Source organism: Gorilla gorilla, chromosome 1 (genome assembly GCF_029281585.2).
Source record: "Gorilla gorilla gorilla isolate KB3781 chromosome 1, NHGRI_mGorGor1-v2.1_pri, whole genome shotgun sequence".
NCBI classification, from domain to species: Eukaryota; Metazoa; Chordata; class Mammalia; order Primates; family Hominidae; genus Gorilla; species Gorilla gorilla.
Window position 1 is genome coordinate 126,429,301 of NC_073224.2, and position 25,596 is coordinate 126,454,896.

The 25,596-nt window shown below is 40.0% G+C and overlaps 1 protein-coding gene across 3 annotated transcripts in view; it reads right to left on the reverse strand.

Moving 5' to 3' along the window:
• Positions 1–220: 220 nt before the first annotated feature.
• CTTNBP2NL (CTTNBP2 N-terminal like) overlaps positions 221–25,596 on the reverse strand; it is a 70,410-nt gene continuing 45,034 nt past the window's right edge. For all 3 annotated transcript variants that reach the window (XM_055354959.2, XM_031002106.3, XM_031002110.3), the window contains exons 4-6: positions 12,209–12,439; positions 6,820–6,927; positions 221–5,452 (exon numbers count right to left, since the gene is read on the reverse strand). In XM_055354959.2, coding sequence (XP_055210934.1) covers positions 3,971–5,452; positions 6,820–6,927; positions 12,209–12,439 — 1,821 coding nt within the window. In that variant the 3' untranslated portion in view covers positions 221–3,970. The remainder of the gene's footprint in view (positions 5,453–6,819; positions 6,928–12,208; positions 12,440–25,596) is intronic.

Consider the following 25,596-nt stretch of genomic DNA (forward strand, 5'->3'; position numbering starts at 1 on the left):
CACTGACATTCTGCCAAACCAGTTTCAGGAGCTTAAGACATTTCCTTAGGTCAGAGGCAAATAGCAAGTTGTTGTGAAAGAACAGGTAAGGGCTACGAAGGACTGTTTCTCAAAACAGACTAGCTGCATCAGCTAGTCTGAGGATCCAATCTCTAGAAGTCTTTATTTTAGCAGGCTTCCCAGGTTATACTTACGCACAGTAAAGTTTGAGAACCACTACTCCAGTCTCCTTTCTCCTCCTTTATTTTTACTAATGAATTGGCCACTGATACACAAATGGTGGGTGGACAGGCTCTCATTTCTCAACTAGTTTTATAGAAATTAAATTAAAAATTATTCCTGTGGAACAATGCTCATTGCCCACTTCCGATTCATTAGGAAAACACATCCTATTTTGAAGCCAGTGTTTTGAAAGACAGTTGAAGTTCCATTTCAAGGACTAAGCATCAGAAGCACTCCTTATGAATTCACACACACACACATACACACACACAAATTGACAAGGCAGCACTGCTGACAGGCTATTAAGGGAAACTGGATATGCTAGTTATTTGTTGAAATGATCATTAATGTGCTTAAATGCTGAAAACTTCAGATACATAAACATCCACACTGTTTGAACATTTTTTATACATCAAAGGATTTTCAAGTGTTTCTGTCTGGCTTGCATTTGCTAACATTGCAGCAGCAACAGCGCTGGAGTAGTTGAAAAGGGATGCATTAATCATTTGTAAAATGAGAGAGCAGAACAAGATTATGCTTTCTTAAGCAGAAATACGAGCCATGGATGGCTTCAGGGTCTTTGGATCCCATGAAGCCATCAACCAAATTTTGCATATAGGCATATTCATTTTTCTAGGGATAAACTCCATGGCTTTTCTAAGATTCTCAAAAAGGTCCAGAACCACCAAAAGGTTTAAAAAATCACAGACTGGATTATTGTAAAGGCTTTTTTCAGCTCTAAGACTCTAAAGAAAATCAATGTCTTACTTCCTTACGGAGTCTAACCTGGATGGTTCATTGACTTCATTTGTTTTGTCAAAGCCACAGTCAAGTGCTCCCTCTACACCACCCCCTCTTCCCAACAAAATATGCCCAAATTGTGCCATTTTTCACTTTGTACAAACAAGACTATTTTCCCCCCAAACAGCAAGATTTAACTTGTTTTAATGTAGTCTGCTATAAAAATGAAGACTTCTGCATGGTATATTTGGCTTTACAAACGTTAATGCCTAGTTAATGCTTGTGTTATATGGTACACATCATTACAATCTGTTGGCCAGTAACAGCTTTTGCAACATGGGTTAATACTAAAATTGTGAATCATGGAACTTTTACTTAGCACACACACACACAATCTACAGCAAACTTAAATACTAATCTATAATACCTAACTGGGTTATTGGATCCATTGCAAGATTGTGCTTATTTATCTCAGAAGGTAGGCAACTAGCAAAAATACACATTTCTTTCGCATATCCCCACCCCCATACTACACTGTAAAAGAAATACATTATTCAGTGCACTTCCTAAGAAATAAACTTCCTTATAGTATCTCTCTCTATATATATCTATCCCAAAACAAAGGAAGAGCACAATGCAACTTTTAAGATTACCATTTAAAGCAAAAGAGACAATAACTCTCTGGCACTGTAGCCTCCTCTCCAGTTTAGAAAGTTTAGCTATTTTATCAACACTATTCGTTTTGGCTCTGCGTAGGAATAAAGTTCAATGCATGATTGCCTTGGACAGTTTAAGATACCCCCTACATCATTTTGATAGACACCTTGGGGCATTAGTAGCATTTTTATTTTTCATGTATTTGCCTTTATCAAACTATAAGCTGTGGAGTTGCCAATATACTCCATTGTGATTTACACACTGATTTCCATCACCTGCCTTTTTACTATCAGCTCTTATTAGATTAAAAGGAAATAGACTTAAATTATAGCAGGAGGTCAGGGCTGCTGGATAGATGTTGGCTCAGAGAATGTATGTGAAGACACCAAGGCCTCTCCTGTATGGACACAAAATCATATAACCACTGTGTCTGAGCTGGGTTGTGGATAGTCTTATTTGGCAGAGGGGGATAGCCATTATATTCTATGAACCTTGCCGGCTGTACTGGCCTACACAGTTGGAAAGTTTGGAGGCTTTTGTCCGCATAGACTTGCTATGATGAAAATGACAGAACTTTCTAGAATGAAAGAGGTTGCAACTTGGCAGCTTGCAAGCTAAACAGCTGCAGAAGTGTTTGTTTAACCAGCATCATTTAAACATTTTAAAATCAGTTCTTGATATTTAAAAATGAGAATGTTTCTCATGAAAATTTGGATTTCAAAAAACGTGAAGAACTGGTAATCCTGGTTTAGCATTCTTGCACTGCAGCAAGCAGATGGAGCTGAACAGATGCCCTTTTTAAATGCGGCTTGGGCACTTTAGTTTGCCACAGCTCCCACTGCTCCCAGCTGTTTTACATCGCTTGTGTGAGAGGCCTGTTTCATTCATTTATATGACCAGTTGAGTTTTGTGACACTGGGGTTAGTTTAGCTCTGCCTATTTATTTTTTTAATAGAGATGGGGTCTCACTATGTTGATGAGGCTGGTCTTGAACACCTGGTCTCAAGCGATCCTCCCATCTCAGCCTCCCAAAGTGATAAGATTACAGGCATGAGCCACTGTGCCTGGCCAGCTCTGCTCTGCCTTTTTATGATACTGAAGATCTGGGCTTCATTTGGAATTTCCTCACCTTCCTGTGGACAAAATTCCTCCTTTGATTGCATCCCAGCCACATCTAGTTGCTTCGGTAGGTAATCTTAATGTGCAGTTCTACTTGTCCTTTATGCTATATTGCAAACTCCAAAGATATAATCACACTAATATTTATGTGTTTAAGTGTGTGTATGTTAAACATGTAAAGGGGTAATGTATCTATACAGATATATGTATACTTCCCATTTAAGCAAAAGTTAATTTGGTTTTACAGATACAGATACCAGGTTCTGGCAGCTTGGAGAATAAGTGTAACAATTTGGTAAAACTTGTATAATTCTGACCTATAATATTACAAAGAGTGAATTTCAAGTTATTGCTTTTTGATTACAGAATAAAAAATTCATTCTCTTGCAAAACTTTTATACAGAATGAGTAACCATTTCCTATTCAAGTAACAGCAATCAGAATCAGAAGTTCCTTACACAACAGTAGATGCTTGAGACATTTTTTGAATGGAGATGTGATTTCATTCTGTTCAAGAACTTATGCAGGAAACTGGGAGTGACTTAATTTTTCAAAAGTACAAGAAAATCAGCACCCCAACTGCTTAGTGCTCAGGAGGGTTTCTCAAGGGCTCTATAAAGCTCAACTTGTGGTGAGTTCACACCCACCTTTAGAGGAATTCCCATTCTACTTATGCAGCCTTGTTTCAGAACACAAAGCTTGTATTAAAACATTAAAAGAGGATTAAAAGCAGTGTTGGTTTTTAACATTCAGAATTCGCAGAGGATCTCATTTTCTGTAATTAAATGATCTCTTTTGTGTTTTTTGCTGCAGAATCACATTCATATGGCAGTCATATTTCAGGCACTTTTAAAACATGTTCATCTGGAATAAAAATCTGCATGAACCACTTCTGCATAATTCAAAATGAGTGTTGAGTGATTCTAGTTCTCAAATAGATAGCAAATCACCACCTGGTGATTCGCTTTCTTCATCACAACATGACGGTGACTGCTGAGCTTGAGACATCTTTGAGGTGCCTTTCTGGCTTCAGTAAAAAGATGTGAGCCATAAAAATCCAAACTACTCAGTTTCTACTTAAAAAAATACAAAATGGTGAAATATACTAAATGTATTATACAGATGGTTTCAGCTACTATCAAAATAAATAACATAATCTGACTCAGAAGTCTGACTGAGCTTTTGGACGAAATCTGATGGAATGTCAAACGTGGAGACTCCCTCCTAGGGACTAGCTGCTGGTAGGCAAAAGTAACTCAACATCCTTACCATTTGCTACAACAGTATTGGAAGAGCAGCTGCTGGCAAGGTCTTCTGCGGTGGTCAAAGAGGCTGCCTGGGAATGAGTTTTGGTCAATGGAGTGGTAGCAGATGGAGAAGGGGTGAGGCCAGGTTTCTTGGGTGGGATGGGTGGAGGGTTTCCTCTCTCAGCTCTGGGGATGGTTGGGGACTTGATTCCTGGAGACAGGGGGCTCACGGGACTGGACACTTTCCCCGGAGTAGGTGAATGGCTTGTGTCACCTCTTGGATTGGCAGTGTTGGCCAGATTTCGATAGTCTGTGCCAAAGGGAGAGCTGTTGGGAGAGACTGGCTTGATTGGCCCTTGTTGGCTAGTGAATCTGGAGAGCACCTGAGTGACTGTGTTTCGGGCCAGCTGCTTGGCGGCAGAGTTGTCTATGAGGGTGGGGGATAAATCCCTGGATGGAGGGCTCTGTAGGCCACTGGCTTGTTGGTCCTGATCTGCTTGGGACTGAAATTTGTGGCGAGCTGCATGGAACCGTTGGTTGATCCCTACTTGGTAGGATGACTGGTAGCCAGGGCTGCTAGCTGATGACCCCAATAAACGCTTAGTGAGTACCGGCGAAGAGCAAGGAGAGGATGTTAGAGAGGAGGAGGCAGTGCTGCTGGGAGACAGTGAGCTCCCACTGGAAGGGAGGGGACTGGGCATTGGGACTGGAGTCTCAATCCCCACAGGACACCCACCATTCTCCACTGGTTTCTCTTGGGCCAATGCCACAGATTTTTCCCGTGGAGGCACTTGGTTTTCTACATTGTTGCCTGCAGTCAGCTCCCTGGTAGTTTGTATCTCTGGGTCACAATGGCCATTGGTTTTTGCATATGAGTAAGCAGGAGTGGCAGGACCAGGCAGCCCAGTGTTTGTCATCTTGGCTATGTTGCTCCCATGGGTTCTTTCTGCTGGAAAACTCTCTGTTTGGCAAAACACAGACATTAGCATGAGAGGCTCAGTTGCTGTGCCTTTGGACACGGTTACTGGTTTCTTCAATTGCTCATTAGGGCTACTGTGCTGGTGGGAAGCCTCTAGGTCCTTCACTATCTTCTTTAAACTTTCCATTTCTTCTTTCAGGGTTTTGGTCCGGTTCTCTTCTCGGTTCAGTTTTGCTCTCAGTTGTTCCCTTTCGATGTCAAACTCTGACAACTGCTTCTCTACCTGGGCCTCAGTCTGCAAGCCTCTCTTTCTCTCAGCTGCCAACTCTTCTTCCAGTTTACTCACCCGGCTCTTCTCCTTCTCCAATTTCAGGCTCAGCTCTCCTGCCTTCTGTCCTTCCTCGGCTGCCTTGTTGGTGGCTTTCTTGCACTCAAGCACTAGCATGGATGAGAGCTGCTTGTGGCGGGAGCGCTCCTCTTCCAGCTGACTAGAGAGCTTCTTCTGTTCTTTTTCAAACTTTTTCACTTGGGATTTTTCAAATTCCAACTAGAAAAAAAAAGAAAAGAGAGACATACTGACAAACTATGATCAAGTAGACTGTCTTCGTTAGCTGTTCTCTGGTATACAGGATTAACATGCACATCACAGTGCTCAGATCAAGTATTTCTGAAATTTTAGAACACCTAACACAAAAAATGCACACACTATGATTTAATCTTTCTTTGATGATTTGGGAGGCACTTCTAGTTCCCGTACTGTGATTAGTGGGAATATGATGTATCTTTGTGTTTCACGTACGTGGAGAGCATCAGAACCAATCAAAACAAGATAACAGAAAGCTGTATCAACCACATTTTGTGATGAATGTTGCTGAAAACAAACATTTTAAAGTTTCAGCAATAATTTTCTTGGGTCTCAGAAACAAACAAACACAAATACTTGCATTTGAATCACACTTTTTTTTTGGAGACTGAGTTTCACTCTTGTCTCCCAGGCTGGAGTGCAATGGTGCAATATTGGCTCACTGCAACCTCCGCCTCCTGGGTTCAAACGATTCTCCTGCCTCAGCCTCCCGAGTAGCTGGGATCAGTCACGCGCCACCACACCCGCTTAATTTTGTATTTTTAGTAGAGACAGGGTTTCTCCATGTTGGTCAGGCTGGTCTCAAACTCCTGACCTTAGGTGATCCGCCCACCTAGGCCTCCAAAAGTGCTGGGATTACAGGCGTGAACCACTGTGCCCAGCCTGAATCATATTTTTTACACAAATATAGTCTGTTTTAATTGTCTTCCCAACCCTATTTGAGGCAGAGACTCTGCGTGAGAGGGAAAGGGTTGAAGAAACTCAGTGTTTTTCAAACTCTGAGATCCATTAATGGATGGGGAAACAAACTGAGCCACGACTAGAATTTAAAAAAAGTATATAAACAGAAAGCATCAATGTGCACTGTAGCAGTAGGGGTTATATATGATTTCATGAGATTTTTGTTTCAGGCGTAACTGTGTATGTCTACATATACTGGGTTGTGACATAAAATGTCACTTCTTACTGGGGGTTCTAAGTCAAAAGTTTGAGAGCTACAAGCACTAAGTTACCATTCCCCAAAGAGTGTTCTACGGAACAATAATAATCCCACAGTGAGGGATCTATGCCAATAAAAGATTTTATAAAACCATGGATTTGCTAAACACAGAATACCCTATCTTGTTCTTGAAGACTCACAATGTGCTTCTGCATACTAAAGATCCTAACACAGTTAGAAACCTGTTTAACTTTGCTTAATCCAGTAGTTCCTAAACTTATTTGACCACAAAGCCCCTTTTCTGAACAACACCAGTTGGCATCCTGCAGAATAATCTTTGGGAAATGCAGTTCCAGGCAGATGCTACTGTGAATCCCTCTACCTTAATTACCTGTTGAGTCAGCCTCTCTCTTTCCTTCTCTAGCATGTAGGTGACATCATCTCCTTCAGCCGTATCCTGTGCATGCCGCTGCCTTTCTTCCTCAAGGTCTAGGATCACCTTTAAAGAATTTTTTAAATTTTATTTTCAAATATCAAGGAGTCACATTTATTAATACAACCAATAATAAGTGCCATATCAGGCACCTTAGATAGTTCCAGAGATCAAACAAACAAATGAATAAATGAAACCCAGCAAGGGCTATCAAGGAGCACACTGCCTTACAGTGAAAGACATGAAAGCTCTGTGTTAAACAGTAAGATACTTACTTTACTTGAAGTATGTAGAGAATGATATGCAAACAGAGAGAAGAGAGCAACTAATTAGCTAGAGTGGTTGAGGAGGTGTCGAGAATTAACAGAAATTCCAAGAAACTGCAGGCAGTTTGGTGTTACTAGGGGCCAGGTGTAGGTGATGGAGCAAGACAGGACCACAGAAACCTGAAACCTGAGATTTTCTTCTCAATGCTCAAATCACCAGAGGCACCAAAGAAGGAGCCTGAAATTCAACATTTCAAATAGGTGACATTCTAAGTGTGCCTTGTTTAACTAATAATATACATTTTTATATAGTTAGATAAGAGGTGGATAGACTCTCTTGACTTCCTACTGCATGTAAAAAGGCTCAAATATACAGACCTTAAATGGAGATTTTTCATAAGCCCTTTTATTTAACTTGCCTACCCCTATTTCACTTATCCTGGTGCCAAAGGATTAAGCCCAATTTTAAGGAGAAGACAAATATATTTATTTTTCGAGACAGGGTCTTGCTTTGTCACCCAGGCTGGACTGTAGTTGTGCAATCATGGCTCACTGCTGCCTCAGCCTCCCGAGCTCAAGCAATTCTCCCACCTCTCAGCCTCCCGAGTAGCTGGGACTACAGGTGTGCGCCACCACGCCCAGCTGATTTTAGTATTTTTTGTAGAGATGGGGTTTTGCCATCTTGCCCAGGCTGGTCTCGAACTCCTGGGCTCAAGTGATCCATCCGCCTCAGCCTCCCAAAATGCTGGGATTACAGGTGTGAACCATCACACATGGCCAAGAATACAAATTTAAAGAGACATTTTTCACATAATCCATCTACAACTGCAAATATTCTGATTGCTTAGTAGCTTCTGCTCATGCTTCAGAAGTGCCTTGGCCCAGACCTCCAGGGTAGAGCACTCTTGTCCCAAAGGCCATTTCTTAGTCTTCTCACTAAAAATTTTTATGAGTGAAGAGAGTAAATTTTCTGGGACACGAAACCTGTCTATAAAAATAAAAATGAGCTCATGCCTGTAATCCCAGCACTTTTGGGAGGCAGAGGCAGGAGGATTGCTTGAGCCCAGGAGTTTGAGACCAGCCATTTCTTTCTCCCTCTCCCTCCCCCTCCCCCTCCCCCTTCCTTCCTTTTGGGGAGACAGGGTCTTACTCTCACCCAAGCTGAAATGCAGTGGCATCATCTTGGCTCACTGCAATCTTTGCCTCCTAGGCTCAAGTGATCCTCCCACCTCAGCCTCCTGAGCAGCTGAGACTACAGGCATACACCACTATGGCCTGCTGATTTTTTGTAGAAATGGGGTGTCGCCATGTTGCCCAGGCTGGTCTCAAACACCTGGACTCAAGTGGTCCTTCTGCCTCAGCTTCCCAAAGTGATGGGATTACAGGTGTGACCCACTGTGCCCAACCCAAAACCCCATTTCTACAAAAAAATACAAAAATTAGCCAGGCATGGTGAGGTGTGCATGTAGTCCCAGCTACTCAGGAGGCTGAGGTGGAAGGATCACCTCAGCCCAGGGAGGTCGAGGTTGCAGTGAGCCATGATTATGCCGTTGCACTCCAGCCCAGGCAACGGAGTGAGAGTTTGTCTCAAAAAAAAAAAAAAAAAAAGAGGCCAGGAGTGGCTCATGCCTGTAATCTCAGCACTTTGGGAGGCCAAAGCAGGTGGATCACCTGAGGTTGGGAGTTCGAGACCAGCCTGACCAACATGGAGAAACCCTGTCTCTACTAAAAATACAAAATTAGCCAGGCATGGTGGCACATGCCTGTAATCCCAGCTACTCGGGAGGCTGAGGCAGGAGAATCGCTTGAACCCAGTAGGTGGAGGTTGTGGTGAGCCAAGATTGTGCCATTGCACTCCAGCCTGAGCAACAAGAGTGAAACTCTGTCTCAAAAAAAAAAAAAAAGAGACTGGTGCTGTGGTGTATGCTTGTAGTCCCAGATACTAGGGAGGCTGAGGTGGATCACTGGAGCCCAAGAGTTCCAGGCTATAGGGTGCTATGATCGCACCTGTTAATATCCACTGTACTCCCGCCCATGCAACACAGCAAGACCCTGTCTCTCAAAATAAATGAAAGAAAAAAATTTTGGCACATTTCCTTTTTTTAGTCTAATTTTTCAATTTAATAGAAAGACATGCTTTTGGCCAAAAGTGGTAAGTCTTATCTTCTCCCTTTCGGGAGTCCTCAAAAATTACAGAAATGGAATAAAAAGACTAAAACCCCACAAATGAGAGAGACTCTAGCAGAGAAGAAATTTTAATAATATTTTGAAGAAGAAAAGAGGCTGGAGTTGTGGTAACTACTTTAGTTTGAAGGAGGGAAGCTGTTTTGCCTTGCAGAGCCCCAAAGAGATGGAACCTGGAGGTGGCAGGTACTGCAGAGGAGAGGTGAAATGTAGAATAGAAAACAGGAGAACTGGCTCAAAGCCTGTTTTTTTGTTTGTTTGTTTTGTGTTTTTTTTTTTTTTTTGAGACAGAGTCTTGCTCTGTCACCCAAGCTGGATTACAGTGGTGTGATCTCAGCTCACTGCAACCTCCACCTCCTGGGCTCAAGCTATTCTCCTGCCTCAGCCTCCCGAGTAGCTGGGATTACAGGAACGCCACCATGCCTGGCTAATTTTTCTATTTTTAGCAGAGATGGGGTTTCACCATGTTGGCTGGCCTGGCCTCGAACTCCTGACCTCAAGTGATCTGCCTGTCTTGGCCTCCCAAAGTGCTGGGATTACAGGCATGAGTCACTGTGTCTGGCCTTCAAAGCCTGTATTTTCAGAATTATTTGTCCCTTCACCCTGATTCCTGCACACAGACCATCAGCATCTGGCCTCTGTCACATCTACTATTCCCAAATCCTGAGCCTGTCACACTATTTCTTGAGTGTGACAGGCCCAGGATTTGGGAATAGTAGATGTGACAGAGAATGGTGGTGGGAAAAGAGGATTAAATTTGTTCTGGGTAAGGGTTAAGGAGAGGAAAGGGAGGCGGGGTGTAAGATAACTAAATCTGCACCTATATAAAAGAAAGTAATATAAATGTCTAAAATTGATAAAGCAAGAGAGAACAGTGCAGTATTTAGAAATATGGAGGTTAGCTACCAAAGTGAATGGCTAAAAGAAAAAACTGGTTGCCTGTGAATACTGGGGAGGATGGGGAATGAGAAGAGGTGGAATAGAAAACTCTGTTTTTCATTGTAAGTACAATGACCATGTAATTTATTATTCAAACCAGAACATTTCTGACAGTCAAAGGGAATATGGTTAATAACTAAGCCAAGGTGACAGGCATAAGCTGAGACTATGAGCACCCTAATTATAAGCCTCTAGGTGCTGTTTGATTTCTAACAAAGTCAGTCTTCTACTTTGATAAACCACTTAAACTTGAACCTGGGAGGCAGTGGTTGCAGTGAGCCAAGATTGTACCACTGCACTCCAGCCTGGGTGACAGAGTGAGACTTCACCTCAAAAAAAAAAAAAAAAAAAGAATAGATAGGTACTTTGTTTCAAAAATTTAATATTCACTTAAAACATTTAGCACTGCAATATAGTATTAAGAAATTTTGAATTATTTTTAACTTCTTCCTCTCTCCAATCACCTAGAGACACAAACTGTCCCTAGTACACCTTTCATGGGCATGAAAGCTAGCCCAACTAGCTTCAACACAACTCAGTCACCTCATGGATGAAGTGGAAATAAAGCCTGCCTATTAAACAAGAATGTTGTGAAGATTTTTAGAGGATTATGTAAAAGCCCCCCCTCCACCCAATTTAGGCAACTAACTCCCACCCACTGATACCTTTTAAATTGGAGTGTAAATGTTTTCAGATTACTTCATTCTAACCAGAGGTTTATAAACATTTTTGGGTCTTGGGTAACTTGGAGAATCTGATTAAAGCTATGGAAAAAATACATTTCCTACAAAAATGCACAAACTCTGAACATTCTGTCTATTTTCTGGGGGACTGTGGAACATCTGAGGCCTATCCATGGTTAAGAAGTTCCACTCTGGCCTTTCATTTGGCTTCTGTAAAGGGAAAGAAAAGATCACGGGCAAGATCCAGAGCCTAGAAAATGTATCAGATGCAATTTAAGCAGATGGCTCTAATGCTGGTAACCATAAAAGTAAGGTCCACCAAATTTTGCAGCTGCTAACCCTATTTTTCAGATGAAAATGTTTCCTACCAAATGCACTGACAACTGCCTTGCTGGCATAAATCTAAACTGACAGTGTTTTAAAAATGAAGATTGTAGCCAAGCATCTTTTACAGGCCAAATTTGAGGAGTAAATGACAAGATGACAAGTTGGTGAATAAATTCACAAGCACTAGAATTCCAGTAAGATGAAGCAGAGGAAAGCACAGGTTTGCCTTCTTAGGGCTTGTTAGAAATGGAAACACACACACACACACTCTTTACTAATAGGGTAGAACAGCTTTAAGGTAAATACTGTAAATAACTGTAAGGTTTGCCTTCCTATTTTAGGGCTTGTTAAATATGGAAACACACACACACACACACACACACACACACACACACACCTCACTAATAGAGTAGAATACCTTTAAGGTAAATAAACCCAGGGACTGTTTATGGTTTCATGAGCAACAAAATGCAATGAAACTCAAAACTAGGAATAATAGGAATAAATGAAAATAATCTATTGGCTTGTGTTTATCCTCAGGTAAATTCTTTCTCTCCCTTGGATACAGCATGCCTCAAATACCTGTTAATCTTTTTATTTATCTCTTAAGTAAGCAAATAGAGAACACTCCCGTCAGCTACAAGCTTGGCCAAACCCCAAAGTTTGAATGATCAAGAACTGAAAAAACATACAAAGTGTTTTGGAGTGACATATCAAGAAGAAATGCTGTCTTAAATAACGTGTCTGGCACGTTCTCTAAACTTAACATTTGCAATAAGCTGTGTTTTCTTTTCTATCTCCTGGCTCTTACATAAACTAAGGGGCTTTTTGATACCCGTGAGATGTCCCAATTGAATTACTGTGAAAAACTGGCAGCTGACAAGAAAGTATCAGGCATAATTTATAAAGACTTCACAAAGATTTACACATCAACTGAGGTGAACCTACCTTTCGGTGCCTGCTCTCAGCAGCAGCCAGCTGGGACAGCATGCGCTCCTGCATATTCTTGCACTGCTTCATCACAACCTTAAGAATAGAGAGTGGGTTTGTGCAGACTGGCTGCTTTTCGCCATCATTTTTCTCCTTCAGTGTTTCAAAATCTCTCTGTAGAGCCATTAAAGGATCACTGATGTTATATTTTCCATAGCGTTCTTCAATGAAAGTATCTCTGTGTTGGGCCTGGGAAAGAGGAAAAAAAATAAGCATCTTGCTTTTTAAAACTACTGAGGAAGGGGGATTTGCTATCCAGTGGTTATACATTAAAGGTTGTGGTATTAGTATAAATGTAACCTACTAATTACAAGTCAGATTGAGCCATCTAAAGAAACAGCATTAGAAAGGTGGCATGGTATATTAACAAGAAAAAATACTTATAAAGCACTATGTATTAGACATTGTTTTAAATATTTATAGTCAGATTAACTTGTTTAAAATTTACAACCCTGTAAGGTAGTGCTATCATCTCGATTTTGCTGATGAGAAAACTATTCCTGGTTACTCATCTAGCAAGCTGTCTGAATTGGGATTTAAACCCAGGCAGCCTGGCCCCAAAGTCTGTGTCCTTAACCTCTGTGCTTACTGACTCTGCTTATATCTGCTTATATCTGCTTATGAATGCTTATATTACCAGCAGGTACATCTTATTTTTTTCCATGTTATGGCACTAGCATTTCTAAAACATGTTAAGTATGATAATTTTATGAGTTTATATATTTAGAGACCTAACAAAATGCCAGCAGATATATAAAGTATGCAAAATATAAGCAGGATCACATTACAATCTAGGACTACTTGTGATCTGTACATATGAACCATTACTCAGTTGTTGACGGGTCAAGGAGGATGGAGGCACTTCATAACCAGACATGCAGACAAAACCTCTTCCACCTGCTGCCAAATTCCACCCCCTCTTCTTGTCTCTCTGGTTGTTACTTTCCATTCTCTTTTCTGTCTCTTTCAAGGCTTGATGAGCCTTGGGGATGAGCATGTAAGAAAGGGATGCAAGCTGGTGCTTGGAGTCTGGTCAAGGGCGTTAGCCCTGGGTACCCAGTTGGGAGTATAAGGATCAGGAAGTGGGTGGAAAGATATTCCTAGGCTTCCCTCTTTCCTTATCTCTGTAGGAAGAGCTTGAAGAACTCCATATGAGCATCATACATTACATGTACATTACTTTTTACTTATTACACAGATATTTAAGTTTCTTGAGATATTTTACAATGAAAAATGAAGTGTTAACACAGGGTTGAAGAAACTAAAAAGTCACAGCAAAGTACTATATAATTTAAGCTTTCAAATTAAATCTGGTTATGAAAACTACTATTATTTATCCATTTTAAAAAACTATTTAATCAGTAGTCATGTTTTCTTAGCACTGCCATCCACGAATAGTAGCCTGTTTAAAAAGAAAGGGAAATTTGCAATTCATTGGCTATGCTTTAATTTAAAGGAATGTTTAAGAAAATAAAGCAAACATGGGGTTTTTTTTAACACAGAAGTATTTCAGTGCTGAAAATCTGAAGATTTCTTCTTCATTGACTGTCCAATTTAGGCCCCAGGAATCACTTAGCCTTATGGTAAAATTTTACGTTCTCATCAGCTGGCAAATGTTCAAAGCAGTTAGAAATTCTGGGTTTTACTTCTGGCTTGACTGCAGCCATCTTACTTTATGACATTACTGGAGTATTTGGATGCTATTTGTATACTGGAAATATGAAGAGAGAAATCCATTTCCTTAAGTTACTAATAACTATCTTTCTAGCCTTATTGTGTGTGTGTGTGTGTGTGTGTGTGTGTGTGTGAATTAAAAGTGGGGGAGGTATAAAACACAGAGTCTAAGATAAAACTCTACTTTTTTTTTTTTTTTTTTTGAGATGGAGTCTCGCTCTGTCGCCCAGGCGGGAGAGCAGTGGCACAATCTTGGCTCACTGCAAGCTCCACCTCTCGGGTTCACGCCATTCTCCTGCCTCAGCCTCCCAAGTAGCTGGGACTACAGGTGCCCACCACCACGCCTGGCTAATTTTTGTATTTTTAATAGAGACGGGGTTTCACCATGTTAGCCAGGATGGTCTCGATCTCCCGACCTCGTGATCCACCCGCCTTGGCCTCCCAAAGTGCTGGGATTACAGGCGTGAGCCACTGAGCCCGGCTGAAACCCTACTTTTTTCAGCTCCAAGTTAAAAAGGAAATTCACAGTAAAATTTCAAAATAACCTCCAGTCCATTTAGGATGGAGAAAGAAAAGATCAGCTCCAGAACCAGCCATTCTTCTTCTTATTTTAAAACATGGTGAATGGCCGGCCGCAGCATCTCATGTCTGTAATCCCAGCACTTTGGGAGGCAGAGGCAGGAGAATCACTTGAGCCCAGGAGTTTAAGACCAAACTGGGCAAAATAGGGAGACCTTGTCTCTATAAAAAACAAAAAATTAGCTGGGCATGACGGCATGTGCCTGTAGCCCCAGCTACTTGGGATGCTGAAGCAGGAGGATTGGTTGAGCCTAGGATCTAGGCTGCTATGAGCTCTGATTATACCACTACATTCCAGCCTGGTTAACAGAAGAAGAACCTGTTTCTAAAAATACATAAATAAATAAAACATACTGAAAGTAAAACCAAAAAGCTAGTTGTATTTTAAAAGCAACAGTGCCAAACAACATGGGACTCATCAATGTTTCCCTTTTACCATGTTTCTTTAAATTCAGCTATAAAAACCTGAAATCGATTACCTGTAACTCACTGAAAGTATCAAATTTTTTTTTTCTTTTTTCTTTTTTTTTTGATACAGGGTCTGGCTCTGTCAATCAGGCTGCAGTGTAATGGTGTGATCACAGCTCACTGCAGCCTTGACCTCCTGGGCTCAAGTGATCCTTCCACCTCAGCCTCTTGAGTAGCTGGGACTAAAGGCACATACCACCTCACCCAGCTATGTTTTTTTTTTTTTTCCACTTTTTTAGGCCATGTTTAGAAAAATAGAAAAGTTTAGAAAAAGAAGCAAAAGAAAAAATAATCTCTTTATGCAGCTGAAATACTACTTTTCTAACTGTCACATTTCTTATTCATGATAGCCATTTCAGTATGGTTAGTGACGGTAAAGGAATAATTATTGGTACTGTTGGTTTAGTAGGGCAAAAAAGGAAATAGAAAAAGTAAACCCAAATACTTTTAACAACCTTTTCCTTTTCAGAGCACCATGGAGAAAGTGGGATGGAGGAGTAGGAGCTGGGACTACAATTCATGACCTTGACATCAGATCTGCTGAGAAGCTGTCTCTCTGGTTTGAGTAGTATATAGTTAACTAATCCCCAAAATATGACTTTTAAAACCCACACTGTGATTACCCTGTATAATTAATAAGCACCACAGAGTTATGAGTAATAGACAAAGAGCTTCTCTGGTGAGGTCTCAGCCTGAGAACAGTTGTTTGGCTGTCTGCTTTCTCTTGTAGTACTTCATAGTAATTCCATAATCACTTGCATAGTAATTACAAGTTGTATAATACAGGAGGCTTTGCCTGTAAAGGAAAAGGATCTGTGGAATAACCTAAAGAAGACTCCTTGTCAGAGAGCAATTCTCTTAAGTACATTCTAATATGGGGTCAAATATAGGAAAGGTGAATTCAAAGTCTATATTTATTATATCAAACACTGGACTGGAACATGGGAGACAGAATATGGTATTTTTCAATCAGCTTAATGATTCAGTCAGGTGAACTATATGGATTACAGGTTTAACAGTATAAATAATTAAAAAAAACCCAAAACAGATATTAAGATTTGAAGAATGAAGAGATTTAATGGGGGTGTGTAATGATGATCTATTCCTGCATACCAATCACCCCCAAAGTAGGCAGCCTAAATAATAAACATTAAAAAAAAATCTCACAGTTTTGGAGGGTCAGGAATCTGGGAGGGGCTTAGCTGGGTGGTTCTGGCTCAGGGTCTCATGAGGTTGCAATCAAACTGTTGGTCAGGGCTGTAGTCATCTGAAGCCATGACTGGGACTGGTGGACCCACTTCCATGCTTACTTACTCACATGACTGTTGGCGTAGGCCTTGGCTCCTTACAAGTGCCAGCTTCCCACACAGCAAGTGACCCTCAGCCCCATAAAAGAGACAGAGACCAAGATGGAAGTCCCAATGTCTTTTATAACCTAATCTTGGAAGTGACACATCATTTCTGATGTATTCTATCAGTCACACAGACCAACTCTGGTAAATTTGGGGGCAGACTACCCAAGGGTGTGAATATCAGGGGGTAGAGATCACTGGGAGCCACCTTGGAGGCTGGCTACAAGGTCAATGACTAGATGTGCTACCACTATCATTTATATCTCGGGTCAAAATTTAAAGACCAAACACCTATATTCAAAACTATCAAAGCTGAGTTGTAATATATTAATGATATTTCAGTTATTTTATAAGAAATTTTAAATGATCTTAGATTTGAGTTTGGGGGGGGTTTAGTAATAAAAATAAAGTAAATTCAATTTTATTATTTTTAATTCAATAACAACACACACTTTAACTGAACAGAAATTCCTACATTGTCAGAAAACATGATGGTCTTTAATTTCAGACAGCAGAAAAATAACTGGCTGGTTAGACAGATTCAATAATAGAGGGTATTATCACAGCAGCCAGAGCACACTAGTCATCTATTACTCATTTATTTTTATTATCACAGGCTGAATGAAACACACCACTACTGAAAGCTTAAAATCAAATCACATAATCTTCTTAGAGTCGGCCATACTTGCTCTCCAAAAGTTTCAGCTGTGTTATTCCTAACTTCAAAAGGAAATATGAAGTAGTCATCTCCTCCCCACTTCCCAGTATAGTGTGTGTGTATATTCCAATCTTAAAGTAGGAAATCAATTTCTTTTTATTCTTTGGCACCAACATGAAAAATCGTTCAAAATCCAATGGTGAAGAATTAAGGCTCATTTAATTGGAAGTTTATATTCAACTATAAGGTTTTATTTTCAAGACTCAGGCTGGTACCATAACTGGATTAGGATGTATTTTTGCCACTAAAGAGACAATTCTGAAGTGATATTTTAAAAAGTAATCAGCAATGTGAACATCATAGGTCTTCAAAGAAATCCGAATACTTCATGCCAGGGACCAGAACAACAATATGATTCCAAGTATTTGGTTAATGCTACCAAAAGCATGTTAAAAGGAATCATTATCACATGCACACTGAATCTATTTATTGTCAAGTAATTCACACTATAGATAAACTATAAGTAGTTTATAGCAACCTGAGCAACTGGAAATAAAGCAAACATTCTGGATAAAGATGACAACAATATTATAAGAAAACCCTTGTTCTGGAAGTTCCTTTATAATTGCTGAACGAGAACTAGATTTTAATGTTTGATACTAATAAAAGAGCTGATTTAGCCACATTTAAATTAAACTTTGTTTTTTGGAAAACAGTACAAAAATTTAACATGACAGTAAAGAGAGAAAATTGTTATGATTTAAAAATATTTCATGCCAGGTGCAGTGGCTCACAGCTATAATACCAGCACTTTGGGAGGCCAAGGCAGGCAGATCACTTGAGGTCAGGAGTTCAAGAACAGCCTGGCCAATGTGGTGCAACCCCATCTCTACTGAAAATACAAAAATTAGCCAGGTGTGGTGACTCACACCTGTAATCCCAGCACTTTGGGAGGCCAAGGTGGGCAGATCACTTCAGGTGAGGAGCTCAAGACCAGCCTGGCCAACATGGTGAAACCCCATTTCTACTAAAAATACAAAAATTAGTTGGGCATGGTGGCGCACGCCTGTAATCCCAGCTACTCAGGAGGCTGAGGCACGAGAATCACTTGAACCTGGGAGGGAAAGGTTGCAGTGAGCCAAGATCGCACCACTGCACTCCAGCCTCAGTGATAGAGTGAGACTCTGTCTCAAAAATATTTTAACTAACTGTGAAATAGAATGAACTTCAAATATTCCCTCTGGAGTCAACCTGCAACCATAAATATTTATAAAAGCAATTATTTACATAAGGACAGATGACCATTTATTATTATTTGACTAAAGTGTACTAAATTCTATTCAAGACTAAAAATAGTTTAGTATAAATAGGTATAAGTGTGGCACTTCTAGCCCACAGGCTGCTTGCTGATAGCATAAGAATATGAGTAAACAGGCTGGGCGCAGTGGCTCATGTCTGTAATACCAGCACTTTGAGAGGCCGAGGCAGGTGATCACCTGAGGTCAGAAGTTCGAGAGCAGCCTGGCCAACATGGTGAAACCCCGTCTCTACTAAAAATACAAAAATTAGCTGGGTGTCGTGGTGGGCGCCTGTAATCCCAGCTACTTGGGAGGCTGAGGCAGGAGAATTGCTTGAACCTGGGAGGCAGAGGTTATAGAGAGCTGAGATTGCTCCACTGCACTCCAGCCTGGGCGACAGAGCGAGACTCTCTTAAAAGAAAAAAAAAAGAATATGAGTAAACAGAATAATGTAGCTGCTTCAACATTCAAATTCCAGAGTCCTGTGAAATGTTCTAATGAAACTGAAATCAAATGTGTTGAGATTTTTTTTCTTTTTGTTCTTACTTGTTCAGTGTAGGTAGGTGGTTGAAACAAGTTATATGTACATTCTGGACTGAGTCCACAAGAGTAACTTTTTGAGGTGGGGAAGAAAATGTGTTTAGGAATTCAACAAGTACTGAACAGATTAATGAACTGATAAAGGGAGAATGCTCTGAATATAAATTAAGAATTTTAAAGTATAATTTAAAAATAATTTATTTTTGGCCGAGGCGGGAAGATCACCTGAAGTCAGGAGTTTGAGACCAGTCTGGCCAACATGGTGAAACTCTGTTTCTACTAAAAATATAAAAATTAGCCAGGCATGGCGGCACATGCCTGTAGTCCCCACTTGGGAGGCTGAGGCAGGAGAATTGCTTGAACCTGGGAGGCAGAGGCTGCAGTGAGCTGAGATCGTGCCACTGCACTCCAGCCTGGGCGACAGAGTGAGACACTGTCTCAAAACAAAATAAAACAAAAACCAAAAAACATTATTTTTTAGAGCACTTTTGGGTTCACTGCAAAATGCAGCAGAAGGTACAGAGATCTCTCATATATCCCCTGCCCCACACAGGCACAGCCGCCCCCATTATCAGTATCATCACCAAAGTGGTACATTTGTTCCAGTTGAAAAAAGTATTATTTTAAATGATACATTAGATCCTAATCTCTTTTTTCAGGAGACCATACATTTCTGAAAATACAATGAGAAGATGCATACCTTATACCATATACAAAAATAAAAATGCATCACAGACCTAAAGAGAAAACTGCAATAGGCAAAAGCATATGAAGAAGTGCCTAAGTCATTAGGGATCAGGGAGGTGTAAGTTAAAAAAATAAAAAGATACCACTATACAGCCACTAGAATGGCTAATATGACAGACTGACAACATCAAATGTTGGAAGGAACGTAGAGTAAGTAGAACACTCACACATTGCTAGTGAGAGTATAAAATAGTACAGTTACTTTGGAAACTGATCTGGAAATTTCTCATAAAGTTAGACAAATCCTACCTGTAATTCTACTTGTAAGTACTAAATATTAATCCAAAAGATATGAAAACACATTTCTACAAAAGAGTTTCATACAATAAAGTTGCTATAGCAGCTTTATTCATAATAGCCCCAAACTAGAAATAATCAGATATCGATCAACAGGAGAATAAACAGAATGTGGTGCATTTATAAAATGGAATACTAGACAGCAATAAAAAGGAACAAAGTGCTGATACATACAGTGACACTGATGAACCTGAACATCATACTGAACAAAAAAAAGAGGCCAGGCATAAAAGAGTATGTTCCGTGTGACTTTGTTTAGATGAAGTTGTGGAATAAACAAAACCGAACTATGGTGAACAAAAAATCAGAAGAGTGGTTTCCTCTGGGGACAGGGGGATGATTGACTGGGAAGGGGCACAAGATCCTGGTGTGATAAGAATGTTCTGTGTCTTGATAGGAGTGTGGGTTATGTGGACGTGTGCATCTGTAAAAACACACTGAATTGAAATGTTTAAGATCTGTGCATTTCACTATATCCAAATTATACCACCAGTTAAACAATGTAAAATGTAAATATATATAATAAAAGTTATAAGGAAACAAGTTATATGTAGTATATGTTTTACATACAGTATTTCCAAAACAGATAGGAAGGTCAAATCAAAGTATTTTTAACAATAATGACAGCAAAAACTACAGAGACGTTAACACTCGAGCGTTTATTGCCTGCGAAACAGTGTGCTTTTTACATATCTAATCTATTCCTAACAGCATTCCCCATGAAGTAAACATCACTATTATCTTCATTTTATAGAAAAACTGAATATCAAACACGTGACTTTCCCAAGGTCACAAAGCTAATTAAGTAGTGAAGAACAATAAGTGTTATATATAGTTAAGTGCTGACTATGTTAGCTGATTGAGTAATACAGAAATACATCCCCAGGACTTTGTAGGAATGAATTTCAATTTAGTAGGTCTTGATCAGTAACTTAAAAATGAAACAAAACAGAATAAAAAACACTGCAGAGCACTGAATGTTAGAAGATGCATTTTGAGGAACTTTTCTTCTAGCATAAGAATATAGGTGTGTACCCTGGGTCACAATGCAAAGTCTACTTTTTAATATGTGTTACTGTCCAAAAAGTTTGAGAAACACTAGAATGGAATGAAGAATGCAAGAAATCTGAATCCTGAATCTATCATTTTAAACAATTAATAAACATGCAAATTCTAACAGAAATGATAAGTAATCGGTATTATTGTTTATTTTAAACTAACAAATGTTATAAAGTCGATAAACCAGGAGAGGTTTGGTCTAACATCAAATATACACAACGTAGCAAAAAACAAACAACACAACACATCTCTGTGTTATCAGGGTTAAACAACCAAAATACTATTGGAGAAATCTGGGAAAGTTTTCTGGACTTGTGCATGATTTGCAGGGCCCAGGCTTTGAATGGTTTGAATACTTAATGTTTGCTGGGTACTGTATATTATAAGCAACATGAGTAATGACATGGGAACAGAGATGTGACTATGTAAGATGTAGTCCACTGCCCTTAAGGAGCTTAAAATTTGCTAGACAAGTATAAGGCCTAACATCAGCAATGAACAAATAGACTCTCTGTTTAAATGTTTTCTAAACAATATCATTAATGTTTAGAGGAACACCAAGTACAATTTATTTGAGATTGGAATTTTCTAAGACTTAGACTTTACATTCACAAGGAATAGGAAGGAAAAGGCAAACCCTGGAAGTGGGTGGGTTCTGGCAGATAAATGGAGCAATCGGCAATTTAATGAATTACAGGAAACACCATGAGGTTGGCAGGGTTCGGGTAGGGGGCCCACACAACCCAAAACTGTCTCTGAAGTATTACACAGTGAAACCCAGCCTACAGATTATAGCTGTGTGTGATACTTAAAGTTAACCCTATGAACTTGAAAAACCTTTATTGGAGATGTGCTGGCCTCTTTCACTCACCATTAACAGACAGTGCCAAAAACTTCAAGGTTAATATATTTTAAAAGACCTCAGTAAACAAGATGTGAAAGGATATCTTCATTTCCTCTAGTTAAGGTACTCTATGGGAGAGAGATCTGAAGCTGCGTAACTGTGAGATGGGTCTTAACTCTAAAAATTTATTTGAAGCAAGTTTCTTAAATTATAAACAGACTGATATTACACAGAAACATGCCAAGAAACAAGCTGCTCAAAAGTGAGGTCCTGGGAAGAGGGCCTTATCTTGGTTAAGAAGTAGAAACTATTCATATTTAGAAGTTATCAAGTAACAGGAATAAGAAATTTGTGGGGGAAGTGGAGGTGGGGTGTGAAAAGAGACAGGGCAGAATGAAAAAGGGGACAGTAATACTTTAAGACCCCCACCATGGTGAGAGCAGGATGCCAGGGCAGGCAAACAGAAGCAAGGACAGTGTAATCATACATCCTAATGACAGAAGGTGGAATAGAATATCTAAGTAACATATTAAGACAAAGAACAAGCCCTATGTCACAAGTCGGCAGATGGAAAGGCAGCAATTTCGGCTGTCACTGTAGCCTTACGTAGAAAGAAGTAGCCAGCTAGTTATTCGGTTTCAACCAGCAGTCAAATAGATAGATTGGGACTCAAATTAAGGAAGGATCATTCTTCTCTAGAGAACAAAATGGGGAGAGAGTAAAAATGTCAAGACTAAAAAGTAAAGGGTGGGCTATCATTGCATTGCAGGGTGTTTAGTGATAATTTTGAATACAACCTGGCAATGGTCATCACTGCAATAAGGCACAAATATATGGTGAAATCGTGCATGCTAAAGGTGACCACTGCAACTGTTAGGTCCAAGTAATCCCAACCTAAGACTGCCTTTATCTTCTGTTCATAACAGAAGTATACAACAAACCCACAGCCAACATCATACTGAATATGCAAAAGCTGGAAGCATTCCCCTTGAAAGCTGGCAAAAGACAAGGATGCCCTCTCTCACCACTCCTATTGGAAGTCCTGGCCAGGGCAATCAGGCAAGAGAAATAAATAAAGGGCATCCAAATAAGAAAAGAGGAAGTCAAACTATTCCTGTTTGCAGATGACATGATTCTATATCTAGAATAGATATAGAAATATAGAATACAGAAAAACCCCATGGGCTCAGCCCAAAAACTCCTTCAGCTGATAAACAACTTTAGCAAAGTCTAGGATACAAAATCAACATACAAAAATCACTAGCATTCCTACACACCAACAACAGCCAGGCTGAGAGCCAAATCAGGAACGTAATCCCATTCACAGTCGCCACACATAGAATAAAATAGCTAGGAATACAACTAACCAGGGAGGTGAAAGATCTCTACAGTGAGAATTACAAAACACTGCTCAAAAAAATCAGAGATGACACAAACAAATGGAAAAACACTCCATGCTCATGAACTGGTAGAATCAATATCATTAAAATGGCCATACTGACCAAAGCAATTTACAGGTTCAATGCTATTCCCATCAAACTACCAATGACATTCTTCACAGAACTAGAAGAAACTATTTTAAAATTCATACAGAACCAAAAAAGAGCCTGAACAGCCAAGGCAATCCTAAGCAATAGAACAAAGCTGGAGGTATCACACTGCCCAACTTTGAACTGTACTACAGGGCTACAGTAATCAAAACAGCATGGTACTGGTACAAAAACAAACACATAGACCAATGGAACAGAATAGAGAGCCCAGAAATAAGGCAACACACCTACAACCAATTGATCTTCAACAAAGCTGACAAAAACAATGGGGGAAAGGACTCCTTATTCAATAAATGTTGCTGGGATAACTGGCTAACATATGCAGAAAATTAAAACTGGACCTTTTCCTTACACCACATACAAAAATTAACTCGAGATGGATTACAGACTTAAATGTAAAACCCAAAAACTATAAAAACCCTGGAAGACAACCTAGACAATACCATTCTGGACATGGGAACTGGCAAAGATTTCATGACAAAGACACCAAATGCAATTGCAACAGAAGCAAAAATTGATAAATGGGATCTAATTACTTAAGGGCTTCTGCACAGCAAAAGAAACTATCAACAGAGTAAACAGACAACGTACAGAATGAGAGAAAATATTTGCAAACTATGCATCTGACAAACATCTAATATCCAGCATCTATAAGGAAGGAACTCGGCCGGGTGTGGTGGCTCACGCCTGCAATCCCAGCACTTTGGGAGGCTGAGGCAGGTGGATCACAAGCTCAGGAGATCGAGACCATCCTGGCTAACACGGTGAAACCCTGTCTCTACTAAAAATACAAAAAATTAGCTGGGTGTGCTGGTGGGCACCTGTAGTCCCAGCTACTTGGGAGGCTGAGGCAGGAGAATCGCTTGAACCCAGGAGGCGGAGGTTGCAGTGAGCCAAGATGGCACCACTGCACTCCAGCCTGGGCGACAGAGTGAGACTGTCTCAAAACAAAAACAAAAACAAACAAAAAAAACCCAAAGGAACTCAAACAACTTTACAAGAAAAAAAACCAAGCAATTCTATTAAAAAGTGGGCAAAGGACATGAATAGACACTGTTCAACAGAAAACATACATGTGGCCAACAAGCATATTTTTAAATGCTCAATATCACTGATCATTAGAGAAATGCAAATCAAAACCACAATGAGATACCATGTCATACCAGTCAGAATGGCTATTATTAAAAAGTCAAAAAATAAGAAATGTTGGTGAGGTTGTTGAGAAAAGGGAACACTTATACACTATTAGTGGGAGTGTAAACTGGTTCAACCATTGTGGAAAGTAGTCTGGCAATTCCTCAAAGACCTAAAAACAGAACTACCAGTAATCCCATTACTCAATATATACCCAAAGGAATATAAGTCATTCTACCATAAAGACATGCACGTGAATATCCACTGCAGCACTATTCTCAATAGCAAAGACACAGAATCAACCTAAGTGCCTACAGTGGTAGACTGAATAAAGAAAATGTGGTACATATACACCATGGAATACTACACAGCCATAAAAAAGAATGAGATCATGTCCTTTGCAGAAACATGGATGGAGCTAGAAGCCATCATCCTTACCAAATGCAGGAACCAAATACCACACGTTCTCACTTATAAGCTGGAGCTAAATGATGAGAACACATGGACATAAAGAGAGGAACGACAGACACTGGGGACTATTTGACAGTGGAGGGTGGGATGAGGGAGAAGACCAGAAAAAATAACTACAGGGTACTAGGGGTGATGAAATAATCTGTACCACAACCCCCCACGACATTAGTTTACCTATATAATAAACCTGCATATGTACCCCTGAACTTAAAATAAAAGTTAAAAAAAAAAGTGTACTAAAGGGAGCCAGGCACAGTGGCTCGTGCCTATAATTCCAGTTACTTGGCAGGCTGAAGGAGGAAGATCACTTGAGGCCAGACATGTGAGACCAGCCTGGGCAGCACAGTGAGACCTGTCTCTAAGAAAAAAAAGAAGTGTGCTAAAGAGGATTGGGATATGGATGGATAAGAAGAACAGGAGTGATCTTTGGTGACATGAGCTCTTCTTTTCATTCTGAAGGATGGCAACACCATATGGAAACTTTAAATGTCACCAGATAAGAATAGAATAACCAAGACCCTCTTTTCCATTTTAATCCCATAAGGAATAGGAAAACTGGCTCTATTCTAGGCCTCTAAGACTCTGTTTTGGCACCTTCCTCCTTTAATGATTTCTAGGTCTGGGGTGAAGATGTCAGTCATTTGTCCTATGACAGATATTCACAGAAAAGGATGG